Source organism: Anolis carolinensis, chromosome 3, assembly GCF_035594765.1.
Source record: "Anolis carolinensis isolate JA03-04 chromosome 3, rAnoCar3.1.pri, whole genome shotgun sequence".
Taxonomy (NCBI): Eukaryota; Metazoa; Chordata; class Lepidosauria; order Squamata; family Dactyloidae; genus Anolis; species Anolis carolinensis.
Genome location: NC_085843.1, coordinates 193,974,968 through 193,987,017, shown reverse-complemented (window position 1 = coordinate 193,987,017; position 12,050 = coordinate 193,974,968). Strand labels below are relative to the sequence as shown.

The window sequence follows — 12,050 nt, the reverse complement described above, 5'->3', positions numbered from 1 at the left end:
ATATTTAGTGAATAATTATACTTACATGTTATGGAGTTGTGTAAGTTACATCAAGGTAAGTTTTTCTTTGTTATGCCAAGTGTAACCCAAAGAATGAACGAAACTTTAATAAATGTTCATTTACAAAATTGCCACTATTTCAGTGTATCTTCTCTAGTTTGGATTAACTGGCAGATTTAGGGCCAAAAGTGTAATATAGATTATGAAAGATATGGCTAAAAATAAAAGAATGTGTGTCCCCCTCCCCCTAAAAGAGCAATTTTACAAACCTAACAAAACTGTAAATGAATATGCCATGGACAAAGTAAAAGCAAGTTTATAGTAAATGAAAAAAGGGATATGGTATTAGTAAAAGACAATATTTATTTTTTTCTTGGATGAAAAGTGTGTTTTCTGCCATCTTTTTTTCTGAAATCCTGACAGAACACACAATAAAACAGCAACATATTTGAGCTTTTTTTTTTTTTTTGCGTAATCATATTTTTCTGAAAAGGGATACATGTAGGGTTTTTTTTAAAAAAAATGAAAATAAAACATATAGTAAATATATTTCCTATGTTGGAAATATGCTTTCCCCCAAAACAATGTATTTTATCCTGAAGAAAAATCCTCCAGAAAATATATTTACAATGGCTGAATATTTGGGGGGGGGGGGGGGATGAATACTGCTATTCATATTCTTCTGCAGTGGAGAGAAAACTATGATACTTATTCATATTTGCAAGAACAAAATAATCATGAATTTATGTACATCCCTATTTAAATACATTCAAAGCAGGAAACAGCTTAACATATGTAGAGCTTGGAAATAAATAAGCAATACTGAATCAAGGATATTGTAAGAAAAAGTTATAGCAGGACTTAACGAGATGTAATAACATTTTCAGTACTTGATGGAAGAGTTTCTATTTTAAAAAAACAAGACAGACAAAATTGTAATTCTTATTCTACAGTATAGACAAATTCATGTCTATGTTTATAATGATTTCATATTTTAATTAAATAAAAGTAGCTGAACAGATAATTCTTTTTTATATACAAAGTATAGCAAAACGGTGTCCCTTATATAAAATAACAAAATCAGGCTTATTTGGGGATTTTAAAAAATCTTTCAAGCCATAGATGGCTGGTTCTATGGATGTGGAATCTGTGGATGCTGCATGCATATAAATTTTTCTTTGTGTTATTCATTCGGTAATTGCAAGCAAGGCAAATCAAAGTTGTAAAAAAATCAAGAAATGGACCACAACCTGGATTCATTGTATTTTGGAAAATATTAAAAGATCATCCTTGCTAAATATTTGGGAAAAAGTGGTTTCCAATTGATCTATATGTTTTCTTTCTGAGTTTGCCATTCAGAGGTCACTTTTGTCAATCTCCAAGAATATGCTCCTCCTCCCTTTCTCTCTTTTTTCTCCCCTCAGTGCTGTTATAAGTGGAAGCTACTAACTAGGAGTGGGAGTTATTATTAGGAGAAGAACCCACAATATCCTTCAAACCAAAAATGAAGCAAATCCAATTTCCCCATAACCCTAAACACTTTTATGTACTGTAAATAAATGCAAGATGAAGTATTCTGCATATAAGTCTTTTGTCCATTATTAATGCAAAACGTACAAGAATCCCAAAATATAAATTACTCTTCCTGATGGTTCAGTGTACATAAACTTTGTTTCATGCACAACATTATTAAAAGAATAAAGTGTATAAAATTGCCTTCATGCTATGCATATAAAATGCCTATGAAACCTAAATGAATTTCATGAGTCCCATCTCCAAAATATCTCATAATAATAATAATAATAATAATAATAATAATAATAATAATAATAATAATAATAATAATAATTTTATTTTTATACCCCGCCACCATCTCCTCAGAGGGACTCGGGGCGGCTCACAGATGTAAAACAAGCATACAGTGGTATCAAATACAAAAAACACACAAATAAAATTAAAAGGCATAAAATAAAATCACAGTCATTATAAAACACTTGATAAAACACATTATGGACATTTTTGCAAATACCGATATTTCAAAATCTGAAAAAATCCCTCCCAAAATGGTCCCAAGCAAGTTGAACAAGGGATATTTAACATGTATCACCAGATATAGGAATATTCACAATCTTACAGCTTTCCAAAAGCACAAGGAAGTAAATAATGGGACTTATTTACTTATTAACCACCACTTACCAGAAGAAAGAAAATTCTGCTGTGTAGTAGATGGGAAGATTTCTAAATTGGAAATACAATAATGATAACTTTGCCTTGAGGTCTTATTAAGATGACAGAAAAAAGTATACACAGAGTAAGGTGAGAAGCAAATAAGTGGGTCCACTATATTGGTGGGCTCTGGATCCATAGGTTTAATCAATCACAAATTCAAATTACAGCACACAGCACAAGTAGCACAATATGTACTCTATTTGCAAGGCTGAAAAGGCTAGAAAGACACAAGAGGAAAGTGAGAAATGCAAGAGTACAGAGATGAGAGGAACGAAGCTAGAGAGAGATGTGAGGATCTGTTAAATGGCAGGAATTCAAGCATAGTCCATGGCATGAATCCATGTTTCTGCCATTTCATACTATCCTCTCTGTGGTCTCACATCTCTATCCAGTCTTTTACATTGAAATGACTAACTGGAAGTGAGACTTGATACTGTAGTAGGAGAATATTAAATTGCCTTCCCAAAAAGTAGGGTGTGGAACACCCTCCCCAGCAACATACGGCAGATACCAACTCTCCTAGGCTTCAGGAAAGCCTTAAAGACATGGTTGTGCACACAGGCTTTTAATGAATGAGAACATGGACTTTACATGACCTGTACGAAGACTTGAGGATTCTGGATGAATGGTTTTTAATCTTGGACATTCTTAAAATTTTATATAATGTGTTTTTATTTTGTAATGGTATCTGTTTTATATGAAATGTTGTTTTGTAGATTGTTTTATATGAATTGCTGTTTTTACATTGTTTTAGGCATTGAATTTTTGCCTATTTACTGTAAGCTGCTTTGAGTCTCCTAGGAGAGAAAGGCGGGGTAAAAGTAATGTAAATAAATAAATAAATAATAGGGTGTGCATTAGATTCATGTAATACGGTAACCTTAGTGCTGAGCCAAAGCAAGAAGGGAAGCTACTTCAGGAGCAATTGGAGCTCCAATTTGAAGGATATCATCTCTCATTTAATTGCCATGACTCAATGCTATGCAATGCTCGGATTTGTAGTTTGGTGAGACATCAGCATTCTTTGGCAGTCCCCATGATTCCAAATTAAAGACTGCATGACCCCATAGAATTGAGCCAAGGCAGTTATTTATTTATTTAAGATACTTTTACCCCGCTTTTCTCCACCAAGCAGACACAAGGCAGATTACAACACATAAAATCATATAGTGCACAGGTTACAAACATAGTTAAAATCACAATTACATTGACCACTTACCACCTCTCCTTTCTGACCCCCATAACGATGTACAGATTGACCCATTAAAACTCATTGAATTTGTTAAAACTCAACCTAGCTCTGACACATTCCATCTTTAGTTAAAAGCTTTCTGAAATAGGAAGGTCTTTACCCCTTTCTGGAAACTCAGTAGGGACAGAGCAATTCTTAGTTCTTCCTGAAGGGAGTTCCAAAGTGCCAGTGCCTGTCCTGAGAAGGAGCCTTCCCTGGTCCTGCTTAAGCACATCTTAGAAAGGGCCCGAGTGGAGATAAGGGTTAAAGTGAATCCATTCTACAGAACAGATACACTCCAAGGTTTTTTCCATTGCTGAAAGCTTTGGTTTTCTAACCCTTTAATTTTTAAAGAAGGAATTATAAGCAGGCAGCTACTATAATGCACACCTTATTTGACCAAATTACAAAGAGTGTGCTTTTTGAGCATTACATTCAACAGCAAATACTTTTTTGTTTAAGGGTTTTGAAAATTCAGACGAGCATTAGATTTCATTGTGCATTAGACCCGAGTAAATATGGGTAGTCCATTGTGTGTATGGTTTTAAAATATGTGGATAATGTTAATTTGTTATTTAAAAAAATAAATAAGAAAAAGCTTTATCACGCTTACCAGAAAAAAGATGATCCTGCTTTGTAGTTGATAGGATAGTTTCTAATTAGAAAGACAAGAAAGATAATATTGGATTGAGTTCTTACTTTCCACAGATTTTTCATCCTTAAATTCCCCCATCCACCATTTGAAAAAATATATACAGTAGTGTCTCACTTATCCAAGCTTCTGGATTATCCAAGCCATTTTTGTAGTCAATGTTTTCAATATATCGTGATATTTTGGTGCTAAATTCGTAAATACAGTAATTACAACATAACATTACTGCATATTGAACTACTTTTTCTGTCAAATTTGTTGTATAACATGATGTTTTGGTGCTTAATTTGTAAAATTATAACCTAATTTGATGTTTAATAGGTTTTTCCCTAATCCCTTCTTATTATCCAAGATATTCGCTTATCCAAGCTTCTGCCGGCCCGTTTAGCTTGAATAAGTGAGACTCTACTGTACATGCAAAATCCCTTGATTTTTGCTTTTTACTTGCACAATACTACTTCAGTATATAATAAGACTTCAGAATTCCAAGATTTTGATATCCACAGGGGTTCTGGAACCAAACCCTAGCAGATGAGAAAGGTAGTATACTATGCAGGCTAAATAATTTATTTATAAGAAGAATTACATACTATATATAGAGAGACTCTTCCTTTGGTCATTCAGCACTTCCAGAGACAATGGGCCTCTTCACATGGCCCAGGGGGTCCGTGTCTTTGAGCCAGCAGTCGCCGGTGAAAGGGAAGGCCCGCCGGTGAAAGGGGTGCCTTGTGGTGCCCCACTAACCCTTTCTCCTTCCCCCATCATATGGGAGAAAGGTTGGCAATAACTGGGAATGTCTGTTGCCCTACTGCCCTTTCCCCCATAATATGGTGAAAAGGGGAGGAAAGTGAGCTACCCGGAAAACACTTTCCTCCCTGTGGTGGAGAAAGAAGCGCCTTCTGACGTTTCCTCTCTACTTCGGGAGGAATGAGGATGGGGCCTGCTGAACGTTGTCTGATGGTGCCTGGCAGTCCTAATCCAGGCCCTGGCCAAAAGTGATAAAATGAGGATATTTAGCCCATGTGAAGAGGTCCAATAACGGCTGTCAAAAATAATAATGAGACAAGAACCTTACAGCAGCCTGAACTGGTAGCTCTAGATCCCACTCAGAAAACAGTTTTTCCATTTGATAAAACTTTTATCTTTGAGAAACAGCTTGAGAAAAAAACTTTCTTCCAATTGGAGTATACATATTTGAACTCTTCCTTGGGTCGTTCAGCAATAGAAGCAGAGGGAATCAAAACTGTAATAAAAGGACCAAAGCAACACCAGAACTAGTAGCTTTAAATATATTCCAAAAAAACCCAACATTTATTTCATGTATGGGAAAACATATCCATACTAAAAACTGTAACTGTCATGCAATACAAATGCTTTCATCTAATTAATCTGTATGCTTTCTCACTTAGGCTAGATCCAGTCCAGGAAAAAAAACCTACTCGTCTTGATCCCAGTGCTGCTGGAACACATAATATTCCTCCATTTTAAAAGCTAATAAATCATTTTAACTCTACAGTTTTAGAAATAGATTTTTATATGTGTTTGCTGTACCCCTAACCTTGATTGGATTGGACTCAAACGGTTGTGGTGATTGATGACAGGTTGGAAGTGGCTACCTAAAGGTCTGACAAGCTTGGTTTCAACATTTTTAAAACATTCATTCCCAAAGGTGTGGCATTCTGAGCTTGCTAGGGAATGTGTGTTAAATTTGTTGAATATGGATTATTTTATTAAATTTAGATGTTTTATTCTTGGGGTTACTCATTTATTTTGTATTGCTTTATGACATCCATTAGTCTTGGGGGCAAAGGACTTGCTGACATTCCTAATGGAGAAAGTTCTGAAAGAGGTGATGAAGAATACACATATAATACTTTCAGTTTTATATTTTATGGTATTGATTACCCCTTTGAAAATCTTTATAGTAAAAATAACTCTTCAGCAATGCTTACCAGTTCCACCACTTCTCTCTGTAGATTGAGGAATTTCTAAATTATTTTTTAAAAGATTATAAAATGGCAGATGAGATAAAGAAGATAACCAGTTGATTTCCCATTTGAAAACATGTACTCATTAACTTCAAAAACAGAAACAAAAATCTGTATTAATACATACCTGTTGTAATACTCTTCTCAGTTGAGACTTGAAGTCTTTCTAATTTAAACAGACACAAGATATTGTGTTATTTTTTCCAAGGGTTATCTTCATATTGATGATAATGGGCTTGCATATATTAGGTAGGATGAATGTGTTAAATATTCAGGCTTATTTACCATTGATAACCAGACTACAAGCCTGTTATTTCGACATGAGGTAATTTTAAAATCCTGTATTGACTTCCAAAGTAAAATATCAAATACTGACATATTCCCTCTTGAGGCAAAGAACAATATGTCATGTCATGTCATGACATGTCATGTCATGTCATGTCATGTCATGTGTTCATCTTTTTTTTATGAGTCACCTCATATTTCTGCAAACGCTACATCTAAAATGAAGATAATATATCTTGTGTCTTTCTCATCTGATGAGGATTTTTCAGCAATTTTATTTTATTTTCACCTTTAAAATAGAAAGTAATATTGATGATTTGTTTTAAACTGAAATTAAAATACATACCAGTTGTAATTGGTGTTTCTGTAGTAGCTGGTAGGCCTGAGAATGCAAGGAACATTGCAAACATTAAAATAAATCTTACTGAAATGTTAGATGATGTAATTTTTTGTTCTGTTTTGTAGTCAGTCCTTTCAAAGTGGATAATGTACATCAGCATTACAGATTAAGTAAAAAGTATTGACAGCTGTTCAGTTAAATTGAAGGATATACACCCAGAATAATAATGGCACATTTATGGAGTTAGATTATTATTATTTGAACAGCATAGGTCTATGAAATTAAAGAATCAATGCAAAAAGCAACATACTATTTTAATTGGCACTCGTGACTCTTTTTGCTACAACATGTAAATGACAGGTCGAAAATTCCACGTTCGAAAGAAATGCATTGTATGTAACTCAATTGCGTTAAAAATACAGTTCTAATGGGCATGTGATCACAGCACATTCCACGGAAAGGGTTAAGAAAGTGGAGTTGTAGACCTGGAGGGACAGCTGAGTCATGACCATGTGGTATACATAACAATAACAGCATCATTTCCTGTTGTCAATTTAGTATATAAAGAAGGGGCAAACATATGCAGATTCTCCTTGCCACAGTGTTCTTTGCCACAATGTCTTCTTGCCATGATGGTCTCTTTGCCATGCAACATTCTTGCTATGCTGTGCTCTTACTATGATGCTCAATTGACATGTGGATCTGTCACTATGATCCTGTACTACGGTTCATGCTGTGTTCTTGTGAGCATGTCTCCGCATATACGGATAGCAGAACTGTTGTAAATAGCTGTATAAAGCAACGAGTGAAGAAAAAAGCCTGCAAGGAGTTTGGATGAAAGCCAGAGCTCCAATGCCTTATTAAAACGAAGAACAGCAAACAGGATCAGAGGTATAAATCACTGCTAACTACAGATAAAGACTCTGCAGTGCTTTTGGTTTGAGTTACCTGCTTACCTTGGGAGACATTTAGTCCCATGCACAATTCAGGGAGGAAATTAAATGTAGCAGGTGTTTGTATGTTTATTTTTACCCTGTGTTATTGCGAACAGTAAATTCCATCCAACTGTGAATAATTTACAGAATAACGTCTGTCTTTCTGCTTCTAGCTACAAGTGTTACATTGCAAGTCCCAGCAGTCCTAACAAAGATATTGTTGTTAATTGAAATCTGACAACATTAAAGGGCCACAGGATCCATGGCTCTTGCCAAAATAAATAGGAAATACGACTCCTTATCCGAAGACTGGTACAATAACATTCTTTTTGTTGAGCCAAAGGAAGGTTTTAGTGAGAGTGCAGCCAGCATGGTGTAGTAGTTTCAGTGTCAGACCACAAAAAACACCATTCGGAAAGGAAAGTGTTGAAGTAAGTTGATTATTAGAGAAAGGGGGAAGCCAGAGTCACAAAACATCTGCAATGAACTGATATCCTTTTTAACTGAATAGTTAAGCTATATGTAAGAGTTATATCTATGGGGAAATTGTTCAGTCATTTCATTGGGACAGATTTTCTAAGTACTGAAAAGTAATGATGGTAAATGAAAAAACATGCAAATCCGTCATAAAAAGAAAGTGAATAAGGAGTACAGTTAGTGTGTTCATTTTACTACCAAACAACCTCACTTAATATAATTGATGGATATTTAGATACTTGTCAAAACATTTGGAAAAAGTGGGCAAGCCAAGGTAATCCAAATAAAATATCATATGAGGGGGAAATCTGGGACATTTAGATTACCTGAGCAGATAACACTGGCATCTTCTTTGTGGTGACAATTATGAACTCCCCATCCATCATGGGAACAATCTTCAAGTGATGATTCATTCCCTTGGCAATTGACATTATTCATGTGGATGTTACCAGAGCCTTCACCAAATTCAGCACTTATTGGCGCTTCAATGGCATTTCCACAGCCAAGTTGCCTGCACACAACCTGGGCATCGTCTAAGTCCCAACCATCATCGCAGACTGTGCCCCAGCTTCCACTGTAATAGACTTCAACCCGACCTTCACAACTGTTCTCCCCATCCATTAGTCTTGGGAGCAAAGGACTTGCTGTTGTTTCCAGTGGAGAAAGCTCTGCAAGAAGAGATGAAGAATACAAGTAGGATACAAAATGGATAATGTACATCAGCATTTTAGATTAAGTAACAAATACTGACAGCTATTCAGTTAAATTGAAGGATAATTATACACCCAGAATGTCAAAAGTCAGACGCCAGCCAGTTAGGTAAATTCAGTTTATTTAGTAATAACTCAAAAAAGCTCAACAAAAGGTCCTGGGAACTTGCAACACTTTAACTTCAGTGTGATTAAACAGTCTGAAACACAGAAACTCCAAAAAATGTAAACCGGAGTATAATCCGGATTAAAACTAGGTTGCTTAAATTCAGCTCAAAATTGCAGCACAGGGTCAAAATAGCAAAACAAAATCAGGACAAAGCGCCCCGAAGTTCTAAATTGTTCTGAAACCCAAAATATACAGAAAAGGTCCCAAAACTGAAAGGAAGCCCAAACCGGGCTAGAGTCAACCGCTGAAAGCAATGTAAACAAACCAAAGCCGAAAAACGCTGGGACAAAAGCGAAGAGTCGGAAGCCGGGCCAGTAGTCAAAGGAACGGAACGTAATCACAGTAGTCATAAGCCGGTCCGGAGTCAGGGCAGGAGAGGAACGTCAGGGTCGGAGACAAAGCCAATGGTCAGCACAGGAAGCAGCCACAGGGACGGGAATGAAGCCAAGCCAAATTCGGGAGCGAAAATTCGGGAACACACCAGGTTGTAGTCCAGTCCAGGGTCCAAGGAATGAAGTCGTCACAGTAAGGTCCACGTCACGGGGTAACACAAAGAGCCAAAACGACGGAAGCAAGCGGCAGATCGGTTGCGAAGTCCCAAGCCAGTCTTCAGAGTCATGTACAGGAAACCCAATGGCGCCCAACAACACCTTGCCACACGCAAAGAACAATGGCCCAAAAACCCCAATTTATTTGGGTTTCCTTGGGCGTCCAAACAACCAACGCCTTAGGATCAGGCGTCCCAAGTTCCTCATCAGAGCCAGAATCGCCCTGCCCACGCCCAACCCTGTCCACACCTGCTGAATTGCCCTCATTCCTCCAAGACCATGTGGGGTCTGCTTCTGAAGAACCCCAAGCTTCTCCTGCGTCCTCAGCATCCATGGGCTCAGTTTCCTCCCCAAGATCCTCCGGAGCCCATGCCCAGTCTATGCCAACTCCTTCCGCCACCACCGGGTCCTCAGCAGTCATTTCCATCTCAGGATCCCCTTCCAAATCCCCAAATAAATCCTCATCTGAGGATTCCTCAAGTATCTCCCTGACCCTTTTCCTGTGTAAGTTTTCCAATGAGCCCTCCTCGCGAGGAGTCTTCCTTCCCCTCCTGATGCTACTATTGTCACTAACAGCCTCAGAAGACTCATTCACAACACAGAATGATAATGGCACATTTATGAAGCTAGATTATTATTCAAACAGTATAGGTTCAATTAAAGAATCAATGCAAAAAGAAAAATACTATTTTGATTGGCTCTCATGACTCTTTTTGCGACAGCATGTAAATTCCATCCAACTGCAAGTAATTCACAGAATGCAGTTTTCCTCTAGCTACAAGTAAAGGGCTGGGACTGATGCAGTTCTCTAAATATTGTTAAATTGCAATTCCCAGCATCCCTAACAAACATAGCCGATTTGAAGAATGTAGTTAATTGAATGTTGACAACATCCAAAGGGCCATATAATTCCTGGCTTTTTACAAAATAAATAGGAAATATGTCTCCTCATCTGAAGACTGGTACAAGATTGTTCTTTCCCTTGAGTCAAAGGAAAAAAATAGTGAGACCATAGAGGGCAGCCAAGAAAAGCACCATTTGAAACGGAAAGGGTTGAAGTGAGTTGGTTACTAGAGAAAAGGGGAGATCAGAGTAACAAAACAGCTGCAATGAACTATTAATCTTTCTAACTGAATAGTTATAGTATAAGCTATATATAATAGTTCTCTCTATGGGGAAATTGTTCCATCATTTCATTGAGTCAGATTTTCCAAGCACTGAAAAGTAATGTAGGTAAATGGGAAAACATGCAAATCCACCATAAAAGGGAGTGAGTAAGGAGTAGAAATTGTACAGTTAGGGTGTTCGTTTTACTACCAAAAGACAGCATGTGATATAATTGATGGATATTTAGATACTTGTCAAAATATTTGGAAAAAGTAGGCATGAATAAGGTAATCCAAATAAAATATCATATGAGGAGGAAATCTGGGACATTTAGAATACCTGAGCAGATAACACTGGCATCTTCTTTATGGTGACAATTATGAACTCCCCATCCATCATGGGAACAATCTTCAAGTGATGATTCATTCCCTTGGCAATTGACATTATTCATGTGGATGTTACCAGAGCCTTCACCAAATTCGGCACTTATTGGAGCTTCAATGGCATTTCCACAGGCAAGTTGCCTGCACACAACCTGGGCATCGACTAAGTCCCAACCATCATCGCAGACCGTACCCCAGTGGCCGTTGTGATAGACTTCAACTCGACCTTCACAATTGTTCTCCCCATCCATTAGTCTTGGGGGCAAATAACTTGCTGTTGTTTCCAATGGAGAAAACTCTGCAAGAAGTGATGAAGAATACACACAAAATACTTTCAATTTTATATTTTATGATATTGATTATCCCCTTAAAAACTGTATAATAAAAACAAATCTTCAGCAATGCTTTGCAGTTGCAACACTTTTCTCTGTAGAAGATTGAAGAAATTCTAAATTTTTCAAAAAGATTATAAAATGGCAGATGGTATAAACATAATAACCAGTGAGTTTCCCCTTGGAAAACATGTACTCATTAACTTCAAAAACAGAAACAAAAATCTGTATTAATACATACCTGTTGTAATACTCTTCTCAGTTGAAACTTGAAGTCTTTCTAATTTAAATAGACACAAGATACTGTGTTAGTTTTTCAATGGTTATCTTCATATTGATGTTAATGTGTTTGCACATATTAGGTATGATGAATACTTTAAATATTCAATCATATTTACCAGACTACAAGTCTGTTATTTTGACCTGAGGTAATTTACAAAACCCTGTATTGACTTCCAAAGTAACATGCCAAAGGCTGACATTTAGCTTTCTGAGGCAAAGAACAGTATGTCACGTCTGTTAATTCAGCATACAAAAATTGACCAGATTTTTGTGTTCATCTTTTTTTTAATGAGTCACCTCATATTTCTGCAAATGCTACATCTAAAAATGAAGATAAGAAACTGGAATATCTCTTGTGTCTTTCTCATCTGATGAGGATTTT

The 12,050-nt window shown here is 36.6% G+C and overlaps 1 protein-coding gene across 1 annotated transcript in view; it reads right to left on the bottom strand.

Annotated features, from left to right (window-relative positions):
* The window catches only part of dmbt1 (deleted in malignant brain tumors 1), a 279,374-nt gene that overhangs the window by 54,544 nt on the left and 212,780 nt on the right, over positions 1–12,050 (bottom strand). The window contains exons 55-62 of the mRNA XM_062976978.1: positions 11,628–11,666; positions 11,011–11,352; positions 8,464–8,805; positions 6,732–6,767; positions 6,228–6,266; positions 4,074–4,115; positions 2,197–2,238; positions 867–905 (exon numbers count right to left, since the gene is read on the bottom strand). Of these exons, the coding sequence (XP_062833048.1) occupies positions 867–905; positions 2,197–2,238; positions 4,074–4,115; positions 6,228–6,266; positions 6,732–6,767; positions 8,464–8,805; positions 11,011–11,352; positions 11,628–11,666 (921 nt within the window). The remainder of the gene's footprint in view (positions 1–866; positions 906–2,196; positions 2,239–4,073; positions 4,116–6,227; positions 6,267–6,731; positions 6,768–8,463; positions 8,806–11,010; positions 11,353–11,627; positions 11,667–12,050) is intronic.